This window comes from Aegilops tauschii, chromosome 1, assembly GCF_002575655.3.
Source record: "Aegilops tauschii subsp. strangulata cultivar AL8/78 chromosome 1, Aet v6.0, whole genome shotgun sequence".
Classification (NCBI taxonomy): Eukaryota; Viridiplantae; Streptophyta; class Magnoliopsida; order Poales; family Poaceae; genus Aegilops; species Aegilops tauschii.
Genome location: NC_053035.3, coordinates 421,138,909 through 421,165,274, shown reverse-complemented (window position 1 = coordinate 421,165,274; position 26,366 = coordinate 421,138,909). Strand labels below are relative to the sequence as shown.

At 47.2% G+C, this 26,366-nt stretch overlaps 1 protein-coding gene across 1 annotated transcript; it reads right to left on the bottom strand.

Annotated features, from left to right (window-relative positions):
• Window positions 1–1,061: 1,061 nt before the first annotated feature.
• On the bottom strand, window positions 1,062–4,230 carry LOC109783732 (probable glycerol-3-phosphate dehydrogenase [NAD(+)] 3, cytosolic). Its single transcript, XM_020342333.4, has 5 exons — window positions 3,292–4,230; window positions 2,511–2,732; window positions 1,843–2,090; window positions 1,589–1,728; window positions 1,062–1,469 (listed from the first exon to the last, which is right to left on the bottom strand). The coding sequence occupies exons 1-5, from the start codon at window positions 3,923–3,925 to the stop codon at window positions 1,328–1,330; spliced, it is 1,386 nt and encodes a 461-aa protein (XP_020197922.1). The 5' UTR covers window positions 3,926–4,230; the 3' UTR covers window positions 1,062–1,327.
• Between the last annotated feature and the right edge of the window lie 22,136 nt (window positions 4,231–26,366).

Below are 26,366 nucleotides of genomic sequence, written 5' to 3'. Positions count from 1 at the left end.
TCATTGAGGAAGGAAGTTATCATCGTAGTATACCCTTTGTTTTATAGAATGGCATGACGTGAATAAATGAAACTTATTAAAGATGTATTGACGTGTATTTCTCTGTTTAGCAACATGCAGCATGCATGATGCTAATAATGTATCTCTTCATAGTTTATCTTCCTACGTTGGGTGTTCTCTTATTTTAAACCAATAACATTTGTTGTAAATAGTAAACACATTTCATATGGATACACCGTATCGAGGGCGCGGCGTGCCGCCGCGCGGGCTATGCTAGTAAAAGCTAAAGACTTGCAACTAGTACATGGTGAATCTTTAGGCTTGCCCATTATTCTATTGCTGCACTGGGAAGATGAGTTCGAGATAGCACTTAGCTTGGCCTATTAGGATGATGATGACTGTTGGGTATGGGATGCACTGGGAAGATGAGTTCGAGATGAGAGCACGTACACAACCGGATAAAACAAGCTGCTCGTACGAGTCTTGGGTATTTCACTTCGTGTGCTAAACACATCACAACTATGTTGTCCCATTCATCGAGATCACACTGATCACTTCCACGCCAACGGCCTAGCAATACTCTCACACCAAGTCCGTACACCAGATCGACCAATGTGTCATCCCTCTTGGCAAGCAAGTAAAGATGAACTCATGAAGATGATCATAGCACATGATTCTCGGCTCGTTGCAAATATGCGATGAGAAGACGGTACCATGACACTTTATGTAATTGGGCAGTATGACGGACTAATTTTCCACTGAGCCCTGGAAATGTCTCAAAACTATGTATCCTAGGTCTATCGGGCAGTTCGGGTGGTCTTTGGGGCTTGTTCGGTTTTCTTATTCTTTTGAGAGCGGGGCTTGGAAGGAATTTTTTTTCGAGGTCGAGCATTTCAGCTTAACTATACAAACATTACAATCAGAGACTGAATAGTGGGGCACTTCATACAAGCATTAGATTACAAATGGATCTCAAACTAGCACACTCTTCAAAAGAGCACTACAGGCGTCCTCTGTTTCTGAAGTCAACACTGCCAATCAACTGAAGCAGTGGCAACGAGTTTAAGTTCAAAAGAATCACAGGTACCTCGTTTCCCATCTATAAGCAATAAATGCAATTGAACCAAGGGTTGTATATACAGGTGGGCGCCAACTCGGACGATAAGAGGCTTATCTCGCCTTGCTATTAAAAAAACTCATCTCGTGCTACACATAAGCATATATATATGCTACAAATATGCACTTGCGGGGTACACCGACAGAGGAATCGGCAAACCGTGGAAACTCGCAACACGCAACATTTCTGCATAAATAAAGGCTGCAACTACTACAGCTTGATATCGCCTTTAGGCAGGCCGAGGAGAGACGGCCGGTAGAGGGATTGGCGCTGTGCCATCTCGATTCTTTCCCGTGGATCGGACATTGATTCATCGCGTATCGCCTCAAGGATGGAACTGGTACCAAGTTCCCTGCAAGCGCATAAGTAGTACAGAAAATTCAGACAGCTGTAGAGGCAACAGGACTGTAACAAAAGAAAAACTGCAACAACAAGGAACAATGGTGATCCAAGAAGCAAGAGCATTCCAACCTCTTGATTAAAATCTTGTAAAGTGTTTTGAGTATCGGACACAGCTCGACAGGAGCAACGTGCTTCTTGGTTTCTGGGTGCGTCACGCTTATGCTGCCTTGACTCAGGAGTTCATAAAATGCATTGACTGCAGAGACACCCTGCAATTTAGAAACGAACATAGAACTTAGCATATAGCTATGCAAAGCCAAAAACTCACCCAGACAGTAAGTCAAGTAACATAAACTTTGTGTTGTTAAGATGGTGACACAAACCTGTATAGTTCCTTTGCCTTTGATGCTGTCCCCCATTTCCAGAGTCAGTTCTGCCTTGGCTAATTTATGTCCATACCATGCATTACGACCTTTCAGCAATGTGACATAAGTATCTGCTAATAGTGGTCCGGAAAGTCTCTCGGGCTCTTCCGCTAGGAGGTGGGTGATGTATATCATTTCAGACGTGCAAAGTGAAAAGTACACTGCTTTGCTTGTCGCGCTCTCATTGGTCAGTGCCGCCACCATACCTACAAGAATGTCAGCAAACCCATTGCAAGATTAGGCCCTGAATAGTAATATAGAAACGAATACAGAAATCTACACATATCTGTCAAGTTTAATAGTACTGAATTCATCAGTTGTTTGAATCTACTGTATCCTGCATCGATAGCATCGTGAAAGAGATAACATCAATGCAAGAAACAGTAGATTCAAATAACATATTCCATGGTACAGTGCAGGATATTCAACATAAGGTTTCAACATATTTCTGGTTTGCTGCAAAAATGGCAATAACTGTGTTCCCTGTTCCTTAAAAAAGGAAGGCTCCAAATCACGATTTCATTTTCCTGAGCAAAATAATATGAGGCATTTTTTTCACGAAAAGGAGATGATATGAGGCATGCTCAACAAAATAAGACAGTGGTTCAGAGCAAATGGAAACTTACCAGCACCAATGGCATATATGTTCTTTAAGCCACCCATGACTTCATGAGTAATGAGATCACTATTATCCCATACAATGAAATGAGGCTGCCGCAAAAATTTAGAAAGAGGCTTCCTCCACTTCTCAGACCCACAGATGCGAGCGTTTGCATACTCTTTATTGTAAATTTCAGATGCAATGTTAGGACCTCCGAGATACAGAATATTCTCCAATGGAACTCCAGCTACAATAAAACCCATGACAAACAAAACATCGTCAGAGCCTAAATTGCAGTAGGGAACATGCCAAAGTATATACGATAAATTGACACATATACACAATGAATTAACATAAGAGGAAACTAGACCGCTTATTATTCAGTACTAATGCAGATACAGCTTGCTAAAATGATGTGTATGTACTAACCACTACACCAGCTCAAGGGGTTGCAGGACATAACACTTGGACATTCATGGCAAGCCATTTAGTGTAAGGGCATTAACTAGCTCTCCAATTATTTGATAATGGATAAAGAGAATGTGCTGTATAATCATTTAGTAGTTGTGCAGGACACTAAGTACAGATAAAGGATACGAAGGACACTGACACTAAGTGCAGAACAGATTCAAGATTAGCCTGCTAATTTCATCAGGAACATCACACAGAGCTGTGCTCTCATTCAGTTCAGCAGTTATTAAATCTTCTTTAAAACTATTCAGCGCCGGATTTGGTGTAATCAAAATAAAGTATCAACCAGATATACAGTACAGTAGTAAGTAAGGAAAGTTCAGCAAAGAACTCACTTGCATTGGCGATCATCTGCGTGGGGGTAATGATCCGAGGCATGGGATCGAGCGACGCCTCGATCCCCTTGGCCAGCGAGATTATGATGGGCGGGTTGATCCTCTCCTTCCAGTACCTCCCGATCTCCCCGAACACCTCCCTGGTCTCGGTGGAGGGCAGGCCGTTGATGACGATGTCGGCGTCCCAGACGGCCTCCTGCAGGTTGGTGACGACCTTGAGCGGGCAGAGCGGCGTGTCGATCATGTTGAGGCAGAAGCCGTCGCGGAGGATCTCGTCGGCGTAGAGCGTGCGGTCGCCGAGGCGGGCCTCCACGTACTTGAGGTAGGCGCAGCGGCGGATGAGCCTGCGGAGGACGGCCTCGCGGGCGTTGATGACCTCGAAGAGGTGCTCGGCGGTGGCGCGGTCGACGGCGCGGCCCGGGCGGCGCCACACGCGCACCTGCGCCTTGTCGCGGTGGTCGCGGCCGTAGGCGTCCTGCAGCAGCGCGCAGAAGACGCTCCCCCAGGCCCCCGCGCCCACGCCGGCGATCCGGAGCGGGTCCCCCTCCGCCTTCCCCAGCCGCCGCCGCAGCTCGTCCAGCTTCCCCTCCGCCGCGCCGTTTTTACCTGCTCCGTTGGCGTAGCTCCCCACCATCGCCGCGGCCCCCGACTAGCTCAGTCCGCCCGGCCACGCGCGAGGAGATCGAGGCTCGCAGTCGCAGGCCAGCTAAGCGGGAGCGAGACGGGGGGAGGCCGGCCTGAGGTGGCGGTGGGATCGAGGTCGAGGGGGGAATGCCGGATGCGGGGGGCAAGAGGCGCCATTTAAATCCCCCAGCTGCGGTCCCGCTGGCCCGGCGGCCGCCCGTTTGAATTGCGCGCGCCGACGGTTGGTGGCGGCGCCCGCCTGCCCGCCCGTGCCGGCCTCGCAGCTGTCCCTCTCTCGCGGCCACGGCGCGAGGTAGTAAAGTTGGCGAGCGGACGGAGGCTTTGTACTGGGGTTTCCGCTTCTACAGGAGAGCGCGTCCCGATTTTGGGAGCACGAGGGGAATGAGGGGGGCAGTGACGCCCGGCGGTGGGGGGTGGCCGGGTCAAAACAGGTGGTTTTTTGGGGTGGCGCCGCCCGTCTGAGAGGGACGGCCGCCGCGGCGGAAGATGGCGACGGACGGGCTGACGAGTTGATGACGGACGCCGGTTGCTGGCTGGTGGGGTCGCGGACCCATTTCCTACGGAGGCTGACTCGTCTCGCTCGCAAATTTCACACTGGCCACGTATTTTTCAGTTGCATGATTTTTTTTGTTACCAAGCGATTTTTTGGGCCACGCAATTGGAATTTAACGGCTCATCTTCAACTTCTTTTTAGAATACAATATATACGCGCAAGCGCTTATCTTATAAACATACACGTAAACCCTACCCCTACGAGCACCTCAGTCGACGAAAACGTCATCTTTCACTGAACGCATATCGGCGAGAATCCTAAAATAAAATCGAGAAAAAATACGAGCACCAGGATTGAACCCTGATAGGTTGGGGACAGTCCTCCTAACCATCCAACGACAGGTTGATTCGTCTGCTCATCTTCAACTTTCAGACTTCCTATTCGTCTTCAACCCCGATCGACACGCCTAATGTCCCCACCTCCTGCGACAGCCCCACATTATCTCAATTGACACATACCTCATGAACCCGCCTCTGGTAAGGCCACGACCGAGTCCTCACTGGTGACGCCGCGGCAAGGCCTCCCTCCCCACACGAACATGTTAAACCTTCGAGTCCCTCCCATCATCGACGCCTCGACCAGCCGTGTCGTCGCCGTTTACCGCTCGTCCATGGATTGCCCTCACCGAGGCCGCCATGGCCGATCGTCACATGCTCGGGGCTACACTTCTCTTAGGCAACAAAATTGACTAATGTGACTTAGAAATTCACGACGTTTAGCAAAACCGTACATCTAGATACACGATCAAATGTCAGTGTGAGTGAACATGGACGCACCCTCGCCGATGCACAGGAGCAACAAAAAATGAGAGATAATACTATGGTAGACATCATAAGGTCGTGAGGCGGAAATCGACGATGAGTGGCGAGCACTAGTAGAAAACAGGGCTTTCGTTCGGGCCTGGCCAGCCCATTAGTCCCGGTTCCGCACGAACCGGGACCAATGGGGTGCATTAGTCCCGGTTCGTGAGCCCAGGGGGCCGGCCGGGCCACGTGGGCCACTGGTCCTGGTTCGTCTGGACCTTTTGGTCCCGGTTCAACGCACGAACCGGGACCAATGCGCCTCGCCCCTGGCCCATGACCATTAGTCCCGATTTGTGCCACAAACCGGGACTAAAGGATTGGTCCTCGTTGCGGCCAGAGTTTAGTCTCATCTCGCCAACCGAAGGGCGCTCACACCGGTTTATAAGCCCGTCCCTCTCTGCCTTGTTGAGCTCCTCTCAAAATGAAAATAGATGCCCTTATACAGAGAATTTGACCTAAATTCATAGTGAGTTTCTTTGAAATTCATAGAAATTTATTATGAATTTAGGTTGAATTTTCTCTATAGGCGCATCTATGCTCATTTTTTTATGTTGGGGTTGGCGATCTTTACAGACTTTTTGTATGTTGAATATGCACCATTCAAAATCAGTCTCTGCTTTGAATGGTTCATTTTGAACACACAAAAAGTCAGGAGTTCAAATAAGTTCAAGAAAATGAAATCCCTTTGTAACAGATGAGTTTTTGTCCGAAACCCTGATACTTCGAAAGAGATTGTCCATTTTGTTCACGAAGTGCATCCACCTTTTGCCGGGACAACCATTTTGTTAATTTTCAGAGTTCATTTGAAATGTTTTTCAATTTTAGGGTCTTATAGCTCAAAATAATTAGTAAATGCATGATAAATAACAAATGAAGTCAGAAAGGATTGAAAAATGATGATGTGGCTTTGAATGGTGCATTTTGAACACACAAGAAGTCAGGATTATTGAAATATATAAGTAGAAACGAAATAAAATAAACTTTAATAAAATTTACGAAACTAAAATTAACACAATATTTTCTGTTCAAAACATTATAAGAAACCTCTAGTGTTATTGAAACTAAAATCATATAAAATTGATGCAACTAAAATTATCGAAGTATTTTCTGTTCAAAATCATTAAAAGCAAAAAGAATTTTCATAAAGAACTTTTTTTGATAGAAACTTTAATAGCAAAAAGAATTTTCATAAAGTAAAATAAATAAGTAATTAGAAACAAAATAAAATAAAATAAATAAGTATTTTGTTGTAAGTAGAAACAAAATAAAATAAATAAAGCAAAAAAGAAAACAAAATAACTGGGAAAAAATAAAAAATGCCACCTCCTGGGCCATCACGGCCTGAATACGACTAGAAACCCATCCATGGGCCAGGATTCAGGCCCGCAGAAGGCCCAGCAGGCCCGCAGGCATAGCAGTGCAAGATTAGGCCCAGAGGCCTGCAGTTCAGAGGAGTTCAATGGAGATGGCGGGGCAGGGCTTATAAACAGGTCATGCCGCTCCTCGGCTAGCGAGGTGGGACTAAACATCCCACCGCACCGCGGCTTTGGCAGGCGCAGGACATTGGTCCCGGTTGGTGCCACGAACCGGGACCAATGCCCACCTTTGGTCCCGGTTCGTGGCACTAACCGGTACCAATGCCCACCCTTTAGTCCCGGTTGGTGCCACCAACCGGGACCAAAGCCCTCTGTGGTACCAACCGGGACCAAAGAGGTGCATTTGTCCCGGTCCGTGACAAGAACCGGGACTAAAGCTTCATGTATATAAGGCACACTTGTGAAAATTTTGTTTTCCATCTTGCAGTTCGCCCCTGACGACGCGCGCGGAGAGGACGCCGCCAGGCTGCCGGACGCCGTCGCCGTCGCCCCCGCCCCGGAGCCCACGCCGTCGCCGTCGCCGTTCGCCGCCCCCGCCGTCGCCGTCGCCCCCGCCCCGGAGCCCACGCCGACGCCGTCCACCGCCCACGCCGTCGCCGTCGCCCGTGCCCTGCTCCGTGCGCCCGCCCGGATCCTCTGCACGCCGACGCCGTCCGCCGCCCCCACCGTCGCCGTCGCCTTAGCCGGCCGGCCCCGCTGTGAGCCGCCGCCGCGCCAAATCCTTTTTTTTTCATTTTTTTGTATATGTATTTTTTTCCATGTATATATACTAGTAAGTGTTTAATAAAATTAGTTAGATTAGTTGAATTAGATGTTTTTCCATGTATTTTAGATTAGTTGAATTAGATGTTTTCCATGTATTAATTAGTAGTTGAACTAGTTGATTTAATAAAACTACTTTATTTTACTATATATAGAAGTAGTTTATTTTTAGTAAGAACTACTTTATTTTATTTATTTATAGTAAGTGCTTAGTAGTTGAACTAGTTTATTTTAGCAAGAAAATTAATAGAACTAGTTTATTTTTTTAGTTCAAGCAATTAATCCCGCATCGACGTCGACGATGCCTATCCCGCATCCTCGTCGTCGACTCGGCGGAGGAGGCCGGCTTGATCAGAGGGGCCATGTCCGGGACTGGGCTCCGCCGGGCTGGTTTTGGGAGGTGCTACCTTCCGGTGGGCGTAGGTTGGTGAGGAGCCAGCCCGTCGTTGACCCGATCCTTGTTTGGTGGCGGTCGCGTGGGCCAGTGACGGTGCCGAGGCTTCCGGACATCGCGGAGGTGGTACGTCACCGTGTCAGCGAGGAGGACCAGCACGTCCGTCGCTACATGGTTGCGTTGGAGGGCATGTTCGACTATACCTGGCAGGTTCTTCAGGGATCTCACTGGAGCTATGATCCTGTGATGGTTCCGTCCCTTTGGGTGTCCACCGCCCGCGCCGATACCCGTCGGGCGCTACTGTTCTAGCTGTACTAGCGATGCTATATGTATGATAGTATTCGAGGTGTATTAGTGATAATATTCGACGATGTACGGACGCATGGAGATGATGTAGTTTTGCTTATAATTGAATGCATCCTAATTTGAATACTACTTTATTTTGTGATTTGATTTTGCTTATTGAATGCTCAAAGTCGAAAACTAATCCTACTTTGAATGCTAAAATTGGAGAGCACTATGCAAGGCGTATGCATATGGTTAGTTGATAGCTTATAGGGTTTTTGTTTTCGCAGAAATCTAGGAGCCCCCGGCCCCTCCATCATCCCCGCCGTCGTCCCCGTCACCGCCCCCTCCGACATCGAGGTGAGACTAGCCAAATCCTCTTTTAGAAAGATAATTAAACGATATTTCGGGTTGACTGTAAGTCTGTCGAGTCTCCACCATATATGAGAGGACGAAGAATCCCGACTGTTGTCGTGGGGGTAGCTTCTCCTTCGTTCCCGTGTGCTAGACAATTTGGTGTAATGCACTCGAGAACGAAAGGAGGAGCTACCATACCATCACCGACGGTTGCAAATGTCAGAGAGGAATCAGTGAGGGAGAGTTCCACCATATATATATGAGAGGACGAAGAATCCCGACTGTTGTCGTGGGGGTCGCTTCTCCTTTGTTCCCGTGTGCTAGACATTTTGGTGTAATGCACTCGGGGACAAATGGAGGAGCGACCATCACCAACGGTCGAATGTATACACCACGTGAGTTGAGAGTTTTCAAGAAAAGACTCGACAAACCGATAGTCAACCCGTGATGAATAATAATGATCTAACTTAGGTTTTTTAGTATATATATTTAATTGTAGACGTTTAATATTTGAATTATGAACATAGGAAATGTCGTACTCGGATGACGAAAGTCTCCCGGGGGAGTGCGACTGGTGCCACGACGACCGAGGTCAGTGCGACAGGCCTCACCTGGACGAAGATCGGCGCTTCAGTATTAAGCTGGAGGAGACCTTCGATGTTGAAACGGTACGCAACGATGACAAGTGTTATTTTTTCGTAATTAAGCACGACTTCAACTATTTCAACGTGTACTTTTCATCTTTTACAATTCGGCTAGCTTATCCCATGCCATGCAAGACGCTACGTCTTGGAGAGGATGGGTTTTGAAGACCATGAAAGTATGGAAACAAAGAAAATTCACCTAAGGACCCATCATGATATAGATTTTGAAGTAAATCTGTATAATTCTGAGAGCGTAACCCATTTTGGTTGCAAAAATTGGGAAGCATTTTGCAAGATATATGGTTTTGATGAGGGTATGCTTGTCACCATAGATCTTGGTGATCCTGACATCGAGCAAGACAATATGGACATTTGGGTCCTTGTTGATACGCCTCCAATTCTACCTCTATGTGAGTTTCTCAAACATAGTTATTAGCTAATTTATATTGTTCATTTCAAAATAGTTGACAGCTTATTTTCATTGACAGCTTATTTTGATTGTTCAAACAATGTGCGGAACATGGTAGACAGAACCTACTACACCGATGGCTCTGAGTTAACTTATAATGAGAAAACTCATCTGGTCGGATTTTGTACTGATCTTGAGAATTACAATATCTATTGTAAAACTCCTCCACATTATGGTCAATACGTGCCACTAGTGCACGTGTTGAACTACGGTAACTACTATGGAGATACCCTGGTAAGATTTCTTACTATTACGACATCCGTGCATCTTTTGCATACTTCTAAAACTAGTACATCATTGCTAACTATGAAGTTATTACTATGTTTTTCAACAGATAATCCCAGAGGATTGTGTGCCTCATTTGATGTATCAGAATGGTAGGCTTGATGTTTTGAACATACAACCAGGTCATCCTACGAATCTCAACTGTCCATACCGGATTTCTAAAAGAAGTGGAGACATGCAAATCAAAGAATGGAAAAAATGTATGGACAGTCGCAAGGAGGTTCTTGGAAGCAAAAGGAAGCGAAGCGCAAGAATTGGAGACAAGATGATCTCCATTCTCCATAATGGAGAGTCAGGGTCTATATTGTTTTATGCTATTTTACCTTAAAGAGGGTATTTCGGTCCTACCTAATACTGATGATCATGTGCTAAGAACAATTAAGTAGGGTTGGTTCGATGACTATGAGGATGATGATCGTATGACTGGTTATTAATAATGAGTAGAAGTTGTATGATGATGATTAGTAGGACTTGTTATTATATATGATGATGCATGATGCGCGCATGAAGAGTTATTATATATCAGCGGGTGAAATGAACATGGATTGGATTGAAGTGAAGGCAACATGCATGTGGTGCATGTCGAAAGTAGTACAATCCAAACTTGATCAAGTTAGGATTAGTATTACTTTCGACATGCACCACATGTTGCCTTCACTTCAATCTAAGCCATGTTTAGACATAGCAGTACGTAGCGTTGGTAAACCAAGCACGGAGATATAAGAGAGGACACTTCTCTCTAATAGCTACCTAATAACAATCTAAATTAACCCCCAAAACCCCTAAATCAGCCCCTTTCAAAAAAATAAAAACCTCAGCTCCAGCCAGATGCTGACGCGTGGATGCCTATTGGTCCCGGTTGGTGTCACCAACCGGGACCAAAGGCCCCCCGGCCTGGGCTGGCCGCAGCGGCCACGTGGAGGCCCATCTATCCCGGTTCGTGTAAGAACCGGGACTAAAGGGTTAGGGCATTAGTAACGACCCTTTAGTCCCGGTTCAAAAACCGGGACAAAAGGCCCTTACCAACCGGGACAATAGGCCCTTTTTCTACTAGTGGAGTATGAAAAATCCGGGGAGAAGACCTTGTAGGAGCAATTTAGGTGTTAATGTTGGAGGTGGTTAGTGCTTTGATATTCACCAAGTCAATAGAGGTTTGAAGAGAAAAAAATGATCTGGCGATGGTGGCCATCGGTCATGAAAGAAGAAGAGGTGTCAATGCAGTCTGGAATGGTTGGATGGATGGTGGTGACGATATGACAAAGAAAATGGGGCGGGTTAGAGAACGATCACACCTACTGCCTCCGTCCAAAAATACTTGTCGCGAAAATGGATATAAATGGATGCATCTAAAACTAAATTACGTCTAGATGCATCCATTCTTTCGACAAGTATTTTCGGACGGAAGGAGTATTTACAAAATGGATATGCTAAATATCATGTCCTTTTTTTGAAAAGAAGAATAACCAACTGCCAGTACATCAATTGGTGCACACTTCTCTTACACACGTTAGATAAAAACATCTAGAGACTTCACCCATATCGCCTAGCGTGCATTAGTCATGGCCATGGGCAGCCCGGCTCGGACGGCCCAACCCGACCCGACCCGGCCCGGCCTTGCCCACGGGCCGGGCCTGGGCCCATCGTATTTGTCATTTAAGGAAGTGGCCCGGCCCGAGGCCTGAGGCCCGACGGGCTTTTAGCATGATGGGCCGGGCTAGGGCCTGATTTTTAGGCCCGACAGCCGGGGCAGGCCGGGCTCGGGCCTAGGTTTTTGCATCGGGCTTTGGTAGGCCTGGCTCGTAGCCCGGCCTGGCCCGATAGGTGGCCAGGTATAACGTGGATATACGTTTCCTAGTGAAGTGTGTCATGTCCGCACTTTGATTTAGTACAACCAATTGTATCATACACGGATTTGAATCTAGGAGAATAAGACAAATAGCGAGGCACCCTATATGACTTGTTTTGCTCCAAATTAATACTTTGTCAATTTAGTCTTAGCACACGTCATTTTGAGTGTGTGCGGTTGTGTTTGGTGATGGTTTGTCTGCGCATGGTGTCTACATCCTATAACTATTGAGGTTGTAACTTTTGTTGACCTTGACATAAGGGCGTTAAGGTTCACATGCGACATAGAAAGGTTCGCGCAGCGCCCATTTCCCTTCATGAGCGCCACCAATGTAATATCATCATAGTTAAAAAAACGGTAGGTCTACGGATTTAGGTTCACCGTCGGACCGCAGGTTAATCGGTTCATTCACGAACAAAAAAATGAAATATTTAAGTTACATTTTTTAAACAATTGACCTTGGATCAATTATTTTATGAGAATCAACCTTAGATCAAATGAGGACGCCTAATATTGGATGTAATTGATTAATAAACCACAAACTGTTGCTAGTCTAGTTGGTTATTGGTCCTTTAGCGTGTTTGGGCTCAAGGTCATGGGTTTGATCCCAAGATGACACACCATTTTACGAATTGGTTTTTGAAACTACATGATTCATTGTTTTCACGTGGATAAATACTCCCTCTATTTTTTACTCTTCACATTAGGTCTCGTTAGGACAAGTTTTTAATCAATAATTACTCTATTACTATAATATTTGTGTGACATGATAACATGCCATTCGATTCTAAAGTACTTTTATTATTATTATGATTTTGTATCATAAAAGTTACACACTAATAATGTAATTATTGGCCTAAGGTTTGCCCTAACAAAACCTGATACACAAAATAAAGAAAATTTGGAGGGAGTACAAAATTTTGTCTACCAACGCTTAGGGATTAAGGTTGGAGTGAGATTCACCCAATCCGAGAGTGGAGAGAAAACTTGATCTGGTGATGGTAGCTAGCGGACATGACAAGCAGAGGAGGCACCAATGAAGTCTATAATTGTTCGAGGGATGATCGTGGCGGTAGGAGGAAGTAGAAACATAGGGGGTTTAAAGAAGGAAGAAAATGATCATGATATCAAGTCTATTGGAGTAGTATAAGATAATTTTTTATGTATATAAAGGATTGTGTTTCGATTTCATAAACCAAGCCATTAGAGCATCCCCAACCGGTCATAGCAAATTTGGGCCCCGGCCTATACGTCGGTGAAAAGCGTCGGCTTGCCCCTCATTTGTCTGCGTCTGCAACCCTTATTTCCATACAACACCATGCAACATTGATTTCATCATACATAGTTCATCAAACATAGATAAAAATGAGCTACATTTGGAAGAAAAAACTACCCTAATCCTACTCATCGTCATTGCCGGAGCCGCCGCTCTCATGGTCATTGGCGGGAGAGCGAATCTAGGGCATCTCCTCGTCATGGTCATCGTACACAAAGAGCCACTCCGTCGAATGTTTCTGAGTTGGATAACATGACGGTTCGCCACCACCTCCCTCTCGGACTAGAGCGACTCAAGGATGGCCCGGCTCTCGGCCACCAGGCCGGGGTCGGCGATGATCGACGTGAAGGCGGCAGGGCCAGCCCACATGGCCTCCATCCACGCCTTCGCCGCAAGGTGCTCCACCTTCGTGGTTTGGTGGAATTGCTCCTCCGCCTCGTCCATGCCAAACCCACCTTCTCCGACGGCGGGATCAACCTCTATACCCTTCTCCTCCTCCTCCTCGCTCGGAGATAGGCGGGGCTATGCGGGCGACGGGCATCTTCGTTGCGATCTTCGCTCGGCGCTCCGGCTTGAGCATTTTGTAATAGGTCACTTTCTCGCGGACCATGGCGGACTGCGAGGTTTGATCGGAAGGGGACGCGGACGAGGAGGAAGTGGCAACGCGGATGGAAAGGAATGGGATGAAATGAGGGCAACTAGGGTTTACCCATGTCGTCCATCTTAAATAGTCGAGCATTGGCCCCTCGGGCGGCGCGCCTGCCATGAATGCGGGCACCAAACCAATGACATTCTCAATAGACCGATGTGTTTTGACGTGGGTCCTGCCGGTCAGTCCGACGTGATGGATGCATCCAGGCAGCTTCAAATCCACCCCACATATGGGCTGGATTTGAGGGTTGTCAGCCAGGCCGGACATAAGGGACAAGTTTGGGAGGTCTAGTTGGGGTTGTTTTTTGTTCGGACAATGTCCAGACTGTCGTCCGGACATATAGGGGGGAGTGGAGGTAGAGAGATGCTCTTAGATATCAGATCGTGGCACTTGTGAAAGTGGCTATCCTAACCACCTAATCACCTAAGGGATAGCCATCTAACCAAACGCCCCCTTATAGAATCTACTGTGCCCATCCCACCCCAGCCGCCCCTCCTCCCACCCTAGCCACCCCTCCTCCCTGAAGGAAATATGCCCTAGAGACAATAATAAAGTTATTATTTATTTCCTTATTTCATGATAAAAGTTTATTATTCATGCTAGAATTGTATTAACCGAAAACATAATACATGTGTGAATACATAGACAAACATAGTGTCACTAGTATGCCTCTACTTGACTAGCTCGTTAATCAAAGATGGTTAAGTTTCCTAACCATAGACATGAGTTGTCATTTGATTAACGGGATCACATCATTAGGAGAATGATGTGATTGACTTGACCCATTCCGTTAGCTTAGCACTTGATCGTTTAGTATGTTGCTATTGCTTTCTTCATGACTTATACATGTTCCTATGACTATGAGATTATGCAACTCCCGTTTACCGGAGGAACACTTTGTGTGCTACCAAACGTCACAACGTAACTGGGTGATTATAAAGGTGCTCTACAGGTGTCTCCGAAGGTACTTGTTGGGTTGGCGTATTTTGAGATTAGGATTTGTCACTCCGATTGTCGGAGAGGTATCTCTGGGCCCTCTCGGTAATGCACATCACTATAAGCCTTGCAAGCAATGTGACTAATGAGTTAGTTGCGGGATGATGCATTACGGAACGAGTAAAGAGACTTGCCGGTAACGAGATTGAACTAGGTATTGAGATACCGACGATCGAATCTCGGGCAAGTAACATACCGATGACAAAGGGAACAACGTATGTTGTTATGCGGTTTGACCGATAAAGATCTTCGTAGAATATGTGGGAGCCAATATGAGCATCCAGGTTCCGCTATTGGTTATTGGCCGGAGACGTGTCTCCGTCATGTCTACATAGTTCTCGAACCCGTAGGGTCCGCACGCTTAAAGTTTCGGTGACGATTGTATTATGAGTTTATGTGATTTGATGTACTGAAGGTAGTTCGGAGTCCCGGATGAGATCGGGGACATGACGAGGAGTCTCTACATGGTGGAGAAGTAAAGATCGATATATTGGACGACTATACTCGGACATCGGAAAGGTTCCGAGTGATTCGGGTATTTTCGGAGTACTGGGGAGTTACGGGAATTCACCGGGAGAAGTATTGGGCCTTATTGGGCCATACGGGAATAGAGGAGAGAGGCCAAAAGGAAGGAGGCGCCCCCCCCCCTCTGGTCCGAATTGGACAAGGGGTGCAGCCCCCTTTTCCTTCTCCCTCTCCCCCTCTTTCCTTCTCTCCTACTCCGGAAAGGAAAGGGGAATCCTACTAGGACTTGGGAGTCCTAGTAGGACTCCCCACACTTGGCGCGCCCCCTCTAGGGCCGGCCTCTCCCTCCCTCCTTTATATACGGGGGCAAGGGGGCACCTCTAGACACAACAATTGATCTCTTGATCTCTTAGCCATGTGCGGTGCCCCCCTCCACCATATTCCACCTTGATCATATCGTAGCGGTGCTTAGGCGAAGCCCTGCGTCGGTAGCATCATCATCACCGTCACCAGGCCGTCGTGCTGACGGAACTCTCCCATGAAGCTCTGCTGGATCGGAGTTCGCGGGACGTCATCGAGCTGAACGTGTGCTGAACTCGGAGGTGCCGTACGTTCGGTGCTTGGATCGGTCGGATCGTGAAGACGCACGACTACATCAACCGCGTTGTGCTAACGCTTCCGCTTTCGGTCTACGAGGGTGCGTGGACACACTCTCCCCTCTCGTTGCTATGCATCACCATGATCCTATGTGTGCGTAGGAAATTTTTGAAATTACTACGTTCCCCAACAGTGGCATCCGAGCCTGGTTTTATGCGTAGATGTTATATGCACGAGTAGAACACAAGTGAGTTGTGGGCGATACAAGTCATACTGCTTACCAGCATGTCATACTTTGGTTCGGCGGTATTGTTGGATGAAGCGGCCCGGACCGACATTACGCGTACGCTTACGCGAGACTGGTTCTACCGACGTGCTTTGCACATAGGTGGCTGGCGGGTGTCAGTTTCTCCAACTTTAGTTGAACCGAGTGTGGCTATGCCCGGTCCTTGAGAAGGTTAAAACAACACTAAGTTGACGAACTATCGTTGTGGTTTTGATGCGTAGGTAAGAACGGTTCTTGCTCAGCCCGTAGCAGCCACGTAAAACATGCAACAACAAAGTAGAGGACGTCTAACTTGTTTTTGCAGGGCATGTTGTGATGTGATATGGTCAAGGCATGATGCTATATTTTATTGTATGAGATGATCATGTTTTGTAACCGAGTTATCGGCAACTAGCAGGAGCCATATGGTTGTCGCTTTATTGAATGCAATGCAATCGCCCTGTAATTGCTTTACTTTATCACTAAGCGGTAGCGATAGTCGTAGAAGCAATAATTGGCGAGACGACAACGATGCTACGACGGAGATCAAGGTGTCGCGCCGGTGACGATGGTGATCATGACGGTGCTTCGGAGATGGAGATCACAAGCACAAGATGATGATGGCCATATCATATCACTTATATTGATTGCATGTGATGTTTATCTTTTATGCATCTTATTTTGCTTTGATTGACGGTAGTATTATAAGATGATCTCTCACTAAATTTCAAGATAAAAGTGTTCTCCCTGAGTATGCACCGTTGCCAAAGTTCATCGTGCCGAGACACCACGTGATGATGGGGTGTGATAAGCTCTACGTTCATCTACAACGGGTGCAAGCCAGTTTTGCACACGCGGAATACTCGGGTTAAACTTGACGAGCCTAGCATATGCAGATATGGCCTCGGAACACTGAGACCGAAAGGTCGAGCGTGAATCATATAGTAGATATGATCAACATAGTGATCTTCACCATTGAAACTACTCCATCTGACGTGATGATCGGACATGGTTTAGTTGATTTGGATCACGTGATCACTTAGATGATTAGAGAGATGTCTATCTAAGTGGGAGTTCTTAAGTAATATGATTAATTGAACTTTAATTTATCATGAATTTAGTCCTGGTAGTACTAGCATATCTATGTGTAGATCAATAGCTCGCGTTTAGCTCCCCTGTTTTATTTTTGATATGTTCCTAGAGAAAACTAAGTTGAAAGATGTTAGTAGCAAATGATGCGGATTGGATCCGTGATCTGAGGATTATCCTCGTTGCTGCAGAGAAGTATTATGTCCTTGATGCACCGCTAGGTGACTGACCGATTGCAGGAGTAGATGCAGACGTTATGAACGTTTCGCAAGCTCGATATGATGACTACTTGATAGTTTAGTGCAGCATGCTTTACGGCTTAGAACCGGGACTTCAAAAATGTTTTGAACGCCATGGAGCATATAAGATGTTTCAAGAGTTGAAATTGGTATTTCATACTCATGTCTGTGTCGAGAGGTATGACACCTCTGACCGTACTTTGCCTATAAAATGGAGGAGAATAGCTCAACCAATGAGCATGTGCTCAGATTGTCTGAGTACTACAATTGCTTGAATCAAGTGGGAGTTAATCTTCCAGATAAGATAGTAATTGACAAAGTTTTCTAGTCACTATCAGCAAGTTACTAGAACTTCGTGATGAACTATAATATGCAAGGGATAACGGAAACGATTCCCAAGCTCTTCGTGATGCTGAAATCGACGAAGGTAGAAATCAAGAAAAACATCAAGTGTTGATGGTTGACAAGACCACTAGTTTCAAGAAAAGGGCAAAGGAAAGAAGGGGAACTTCAAAAAGGAACGGCAAGCAAGTTGCTGCTCAAGTGAAGAAGCCCAAGTCTGGACCTAAGCCTGAGACTAAGTGATTCTACTGCAAAGGGACTGGTCACTAGAAGCGGAACTGCCCCAAGTATTTGGCGGATAAGAAGGATGGCAAAATGAACAAAGGTATATTTGATATACAGATTATTGATGTGTATTTTACTAGTGTTCGTAGCAACCCCTCGGTATTTGATACTGGTTCAGTTGCTAAGAGTAGTAACTCGAAACGGGAATTGCAGAATGAACAGAAACTAGTTAAGGGCGAGGTGACGATGTGTGTTGGAAGTAGTTCCAAGATTGATATGATCATCATCGCACACTCCCTGTACTTTCGAGATTAGTGTTGAACCTAAATAAGTGTTATTTGGTGTTTATGTTGAGCATGAATATGATTTGATCATGTTTATTGCAACACGGTTATTCATTTAAGTTAGAGAATAATTGTTGTTCTGTTTACATGAATAAAACCTTCTATGGTCATACACCCAATGAAAATGGTTTGTTGGATCTCGATCTTAGTGATACACATATTCATAATATTGAAGCCAAAAGATGCAAAGTTAATAATGATAGTGCAACTTATTTGTGGCACTGCCGTTTAAGTCATATTGGAGTAAAGCGCATGAAGAAACTCCATGTTGATGGGATTTTGGAATCACTTGATTATGAATCACTTGATGCTTGCGAACCATGCCTTATGGGCAAGATGACTAAAACTCCGTTCTTCGGAACAATGGAGCGAGCACCTGACATATTGGAAATAATACAGACTGATGTATGCGATCCGATGAGTGTTGAAGCTCGCGGCGGGTATCATTATTTTCTGACCTTCACACATGATTTGAGCAGATATGTGTATATCTACTTGATGAAACACAAGTCTGAAACACTTGAAAAGTTCAAAGATTTTCAGAGTGAAGTAGAGAATCATCGTAACAAGAAAATAAAGTTTCTACGATCTGATCGTCGAGGCGAATATTTGAGTTACGAGTTTGACCTTCAATTAAAACAATGTGGAATAGTTTCACAAACTCATGCCACCTGGAACACCACAGCATATTGGTGTGTCCGAACATCATAACCGTACTTTATTGGATATGGTGCAATCTATGATGTCCTTTACCGATTTACCACTACCGTTTTGGGGTTGTGCATTAGAGACAGCTGCATTCATGTTAAATAGTGCATCATCTAAATCCGTTGAGACGACACCTTATGAACTGTGGTTTGTCAAGAAACCCAAGTTGTCGTTTCTTAAAGTTTGGGGTTGCGATGCTTATGTGGAAAAGTTTCATCCTGATAAGCTCAAACCCAAATCGGAGAAATGTGTCTTCATAGGATACCCAAAGGAGACAGTTGGGTACACCTTCTATCACAGATCCGAAGGCAAGACATTCGTTGCTAAGAATGGATCCTTTCTAGAGAAGGAGTTTCTCTCAAAAGAAGTGAGTGGGAGGAAAGTAGAACTTGATGAGGTAACTGTACCTGCTCCCTTATTGGAAAGTAGTTCATCATAGAAATCTGTTCCTGTGAACTCCTACACCAATCAGTGAGGAAGCTAATGATGATGATCATGTAACTTCAGATCAAGTTACTACCGAACCTCGTAGGTCAACCAGAGTGAGATCCGCACCAGAGTGGTACGGTAATCCTATTCTGGAGGTCATGTTACTTGACCATGACGAACCTACGAACTATGAGGAAGCGATGATGAGCCCAGATTCCGCGAAATGGCTTGAGGCCATGAAATCTGAGATGGGATCCATGTATGAGAACAAAGTGTGGACTTTGGTTGACTTGCCCGATGATCGGCAAGCCATAGAAAATAAATGGGTCTTCAAGAGGAAGACGGACGCTGATAGTAGTGTTACTATCTACAAAGCTAGACTTGTAGAAAAAAGGTTTTTGACAAAGTTCAAGGTGTTGACTACGATGAGATTTTCTCACTCGTAGCGATGCTTAAGTCTGTCCGAATCATGTTAGCAAATTGCCACATTTTATGAAATCTAGCAAATGGATGTCAAAACTATATTCCTTAATGGATTTCTTAAAAAAGAGTTGTATATGATGCAACCAGAAGGTTTTGTCGATCCTAAAGGTGCTAACAAAATGTGCAAGCTCCAGCGATCCATCTATGGACAGGTGCAAGCATCTCGGAGTTGGAATATATGCTTTGATAAGTTGATCAAAGCATATAGTTTTATACAGACTTGCGGTGAAGTCTGTATTTACAAGAAAGTGAGTGGGAGCACTACAACATTTCTGATAAAGTATATGTGAATGACATATTGTTGATCGGAAATAATGTAGAAATTTTCTAGAAAGCATAAAGGAGTATTTGAAAGAAGTTTTTTCAAAGAAAGACCTCGGTGAAGCTGCTTACATATTGAGCATCAAGATCTATAGAGATAGATCAAGACGCTTGATAAGTTTTTTCAATGAGTACATACCTTAACAAGATTTTGAAATAGTTCAAAATGGAACGGTCAAAGAAAGACTTCTTGCCTATGTTACAAGGTGTGAAATTGAGTAAGACTCAAAGCCCGACCACGGCAGAAGATAGAAAGAGAATGAAAGTCATTCCCTATGCCTCAGCCATAGGTTCTATAAAATATGCCATGCTGTGTACCAGATCTATTGTATACCCTACCACTGAGTTTGGCAAGGGAGTACAATAGTGATCTAGGAGTAGATCACTAGACAGCGGTCAAAATTATCCTTAGTGGAATAAGGATATGTTTCTCGATTATGGAGGTGACAAAAGGTTCGTCGTAAAGGGTTACGTCGATGCAAGTTTTTGACACTGATCCAGATGACTCTAAGTCTCAATCTGGATACATATTGAAAGTGGGAGCTACTAGCTAGAGTAGCTCCGTGCAGAGCATTGTAGACATAGAAATTTGGAAAATACTTACGGATCTGAATGTGACAGACCCGTTGACTAAAATTATCTCACAAGCAAAACATGATCACACCTTAGTACTCTTTGGGTGTTAATCACATAGCGATGTGAACTAGATTACTGACTCTAGTAAAGCCTTTGGGTGTTGGTCACATATCGATGTGAACTATGGGTGTTAACCACATAAAGATGTGAACTATTGATGTTAAATCACATGGCGATGTGAACTAGATTGTTGACTCTAGTGCAAGTGGGAGACTTAAGGAAATATGCCCTAGAGACAATAATAAAGTTATTATTTATTTCCTTATTTCATGATAAAAGTTTATTATTCATGCTAGAATTGTATTAACCGGAAACATAATACATGTGTGAATACATAGACAAACATAGTGTCACTAGTATACCTCTACTTGACTAGCTCGTTAATCAAAGATGGTTAAGTTTCCTAACCATAGACATGAGTTGTCATTTGATTAACGGGATCACATCATTAGGAGAATGATGCGATTGACTTGACCCATTCCATTAGCTTAGCACTTGATCGTTTAGTATGTTGCTATTGCTTTCTTCATGACTTATACATGTTCCTATGACTATGAGATTATGCAACTCCCGTTTACCGGAGGAACACTTTGTGTGCTACCAAACGTCACAACGTAACTGGGTGATTATAAAGGTGCTCTACAGGTGTCTCCGAAGGTACTTGTTGGGTTGGCGTATTTCGAGATTAGGATTTGTCACTCCGATTGTCGGAGAGGTATCTCTGGGCCCTCTCGGTAATGCACATCACTATAAGCCTTGCAAGCAATGTGACTAATGAGTTAGTTGCAGGATGATGCATTACGGAACGAGTAAAGAGACTTGCCGGTAACGAGATTGAACTAGGTATTGAGATACCGACGATCGAATCTCGGGCAAGTAACATACCGATGACAAAGGGAACAACGTATGTTGTTATGCGGTTTGACCGATAAAGATCTTCGTAGAATATGTGGGAGCCAATATGAGCATTCAGGTTCCGCTATTGGTTATTGGCCGGAGACGTGTCTCCGTCATGTCTACATAGTTCTCGAACCCGTAGGGTCCGCACGCTTAAAGTTTCGGTGACGATTGTATTATGAGTTTATGTGATTTGATGTACCGAAGGTAGTTCGGAGTCCCGGATAAGATTGGGGACATGACGAGGAGTCTCGAAATGGTCGAGACGTAAAGATCGATATATTGGACGACTATATTCGGACATCGGAAAGGTTCCGAGTGATTCGGGTATTTTCGGACTACCGGAGAGTTACGGGAATTCACCGGGAGAAGTATTGGGCCTTATTGGTTCATACAGGAATAGAGGACAGAGGCCAAAAGGAAGGAGGCGCGCGCCCCCCCTTTGGTCCGAATTGGACAAGGGGTGCAGCCCCCTTTTTCTTCTCCCTCTCCCCCTCTTTCCTTCTATCCTACTCCGAAAAGGAAAGGGGAATCCTACTAGGACTTGGGAGTCCTAGTAGGACTCCCCACACTTGGCGCGCCCCCTCTAGGGCCGGCCTCTCCCTCCCTCCTTTATATACGGGGGCAGGGGGCACCTCTAGACACAACAATTGATCTCTTGATCTCTTAGCCATGTGCGGAGCCCTCCTCCACCATATTCCACCTCGATCATATCGTAGCGGTGCTTAGGTGAAGCCCTGCGTCGGTAGCATCATCATCATCGTCACCACGCCGTCGTGTTGACGGAACTCTCCCGTGAAGCTATGCTGGATCGGAGTTCGCAGGACGTCATCGAGCTGAACGTGTGCTGAACTCGGAGGTGCCGTACGTTCGGTGCTTGGATCGGTCGGATCGTGAAGACGTACGACTACATCAACCGCGTTGTGCTAACGCTTCCGCTTTCGGTCTACGAGGGTACGTGGACACACTCTCCCCTCTCGTTGCTACGCATCACCATGATCCTGTGTGTGCATATGAAAATTTTGAAATTACTACGTTCCCCAACACTCCCAACCCTAGCCGCCCCTCCTCCTCGCTTCCCTCTTCCCTTCCTCGCCGCCGCCTGAGGCAGCCGCCGGACAAGCCCGGGGCGCCAAGGATGGCGGCGGCGGGGCCTCGGTTGCCCTGCATCTGCGTGGGGAACCTCGGATCTGGAGCGGCGGCTCCATTGGCAAGGTACGACCGGCTAGCAGCCGTGCGGGCGGTGGATCTGGTGTCCCGGCCGCGCGGGCGGCGGGATCCGGTGGTCGCTGGCGGCCGGCGGCGGCTTCTGCGGCGGTCGGTGCGCGCGATCTGGCGCCTCCCCTCCTCCCCTGTTCGGCGTGCGGGTCAGCCTGGTCGGGCCGCGCTTCCTCTTGGTCGCCGGTTCTGTACAGGAGGCGCTGCTGGTGGCGGGGATCTAGTTCGGGCGAAATCCCTGGCCGGCCATGACCGGCCGCGCCGACGGCGATGCCTGAGGGCACAGTTCCCCTCCTTGGAGGCATCGGTATGGACCGATCTCCTCACTTCACCTTCCCCTAGGCCTCCCGGGTGAAAGCCCTAACTTTGTTGGGCGGCGGCGGCGCTCATGGCGCCGTTCCCTTCTTGAAGGCGCCGCTTTGGGAACCTTGGGGTTGGGTGGCGCTTGTGGGTGGTGGGCGACGGCGGTGGTGCGGCCTTATCCTAGCATGGATTTACGTCCGTTGCTTGGAGATGGACTCGCGTAGGGGGAGGTCGTCGGCTGGCGTCGTGGTGGCGTCAATGGCGGAGGACCTGCCAAGGCTCGCGTAGGTGGAGGTCGTCGTTTGGCGTCGTGGTGGCGTCGATGGCGGAGGACCTGCCAAGGTTGTCACCTCAATCTGCTCTGAAGATGGACCAGTGGAAGATGGCGGCGACGACACATGTGAGTGCGTCGGACCGGTTTGAGCCCCGGACCGAATAGATGGCTTGGTCGGGGCCTCCGGGTTTAGATGTTAGACTTAGGTGAGAGGTCTGGGTATGTGGCCCAACTTGCACCCCTTCATCATTTGGATAGGAGTAGCGGCAGATGGTGCCAAGATGGCGGATTTAGGCATATTGTTGTGATCCTCGAGAATAATCAATAAAATGGCCGCATGCATCTCTCAGATGCAGAGGCCAGGGGTCATCCTCCTTTTCCAAAAAAAAGATCGCGGCACTTGTCAATGAAGTATGTCATGCACCTACTCCGGCTTTTTTTTATTATATGCAACACACTGTCAAACTGGGAAATAAATCTGGATGAACAAGACAAATAAACCTTGAGCTCCATCCACGTATACCATCATCCATCGTTTTCATGAGGGTAGACATGTTTGCGTACGTAGGAGACGGAATCCCCAGCTTCTCGGGCATGAATTGGCCGCCCGAGCAGGTGGCCGGTGGAGCTGGTCCGAGCAGCACACCTGCGCACAGCACACGCGTACGCAGGCCTCGGCTAGCCGGAAAAGGGCAGCTTACCCAACGCGCGCGCGCCAGCTCGCGGGTTGCTGCGGCTGGCTGGCGGTGGTGGCCGTCCTTTTCTCGTCCAAAATTTCAGTTGCTTCAGTGGCTTTCTTTCTCTCTCGCCGCCCTCTCACTTTCAGAGACCACGAACGGGAAAAAGTCGCAAAATCACAGCACGTACCTGCGGAGCGGAATGCAGCGTTCGTCCACACGTAACGCTGTTTGAGGCAGTTCAAAAAAAAAAAGAGGGCAAGAAAGTTCTAGTAAAGACCTGTTTGGTTTGTCGTGTTCTTCTTTTTAAATACACCCGTAAAGAATACGGTCCTCGGCTCATCGCTTTGTTTCTCGCCGAGAATTGGTGAGCGGCCGGTAAGATACAGGCGTATTTGATTACAACGAATTCAAGCGCGGCCTAATACTAGGATAGAACCCTACTTAGAGCATCTATAGCCGGACTTGATAAATCTGACCCCTCAAACGCATGCGGACGCGTCCACGGGCACTGACCGGGCACTCCTCATATTTCCTTCTCCATATACAAGTCTCTCATACTCATCCCCTAAATCTGTACAAAAACATGCAGAATATATAGCTACGTACTACATTTTATATTACTCAAATTTCGTCGTTGTCGGCGATGGCCGGAGCCTGGGTCGCCTCCATCTGTTGCCGATGGCGACGCCTGGCCTCCGCAGCCGACTCCGAGCGGATGGAGTTCAGGATGGCGTGCTGCTCCGGCCACACGCCCACGTCCCCCTCCAGCGGCGGCGCCTCCTCCTCTTCCTCCGCCGGCTCCTCCTCCTCCTCCGTCGGCTCCTGCTCCTTCTCCTCCTCCGGCGGCTCGTCCTCCTCCTCCTCTTCCTCCTCCCCCGGCACCTCCTCCTCAACCTCCTCGAAATCCTCCTCCGGTTCCAGAGGTAGCCTCGCTTCCCTACGGACCCGGACCTGCTCAAGGAGGAAGAGACGGTGCTGGATCGTGTAGTAGCGACGGCGTGGGGGCATGGCTAATGGGCTCGAGTGGCGGCGGAGGGAGGAAAAGGCGGATGTGCTAGGGCTGGGGGCGCCGGCCGACTTAAATAGCCGGCTACGGCCTCGGGCGGCGAGCCGGAGCGGCAGTCACACCTAGGCGACGACCGAGGCGCCCGTCGGACCATCGGGTTTCCGGCGAGTCAGTGTGGGGCCACGCCCTTAGTTCGACGTGGCGGGCGTGCCGGGCGCGCCCGGATGCCCCCACATCCGCACCATATTTAGACTGGATATGGGGGGTGCCGATCAACCTGGGCGTTTGAGAGGCCCGTTTGTGTTCAAATTTCGTGACCAGGCAGTGACCGGACAGCCTGTGCGGACGTTTGAGACGGGTTTAATGGGTCCGATTGCAGATGCTTCAAAGTCTGAACGGTTGATAAGTTCTAGACGATGGTCAAACCGACAAAAGCTTATCCTTGAACACTCTCTTGTTGCGCTCCTTTCAGATGTGCCGAGCGACCTAAATGACCGTGCTGGTTAGCTTTTTTTTCTCTCGTCGCGACCACCACTTAGCAAAGCGCCACCAACAACGGAGATTTTTTTTAAAAAGAAGGATGTATCCCGCTCTCTGCATCTAGGCGATGCATGCAGCTATTTTATTAATTATTTATAAGGACCTTACAATATAATAGGTCAGTAAGTCTGAAGCCATCATTTTGGCAACACCTGTCACTACTCCTATTCCCTTGATGAAGGGGTGCCAAATATTCGTGCCTAATACCAAACAGACATCGCACCAAATCCTAACATCTAAAGCCGGATGTCCCAATCAAGCCACAACTTGAACTTGGGCACACACAGTCCGGCGCACTCTCAGTGAGCGCCACATGCGCTCGCTGCAAGGGTCGTCACCTCCGTCTTTCATCAATCCACCTTCAGAGCAGATACCGACGCATCGACCTTGTCATGCCTCTCTGCCATCGACGCCACCACAATGCCAGATAACGTCGTCCCCCTGCGCGAGTCCATTGCCACACATCGAACACCGAGTCTTCACTGTGCCACGCCGCCGAGATCCGTCACCCTCAATGTGTAGGATGAAGCACTGCTCCACCACCTTTGCACTCGAGTCGGCACCTGCTCCACAACGATGCCTCCAGCAAGGAGCGCGGCGCAAGACGTTGCCATCTTCCGATCCGATAACAGATCTAGGGGTTCCTCCTAAGCAGGGCGAAAGGAGCGACG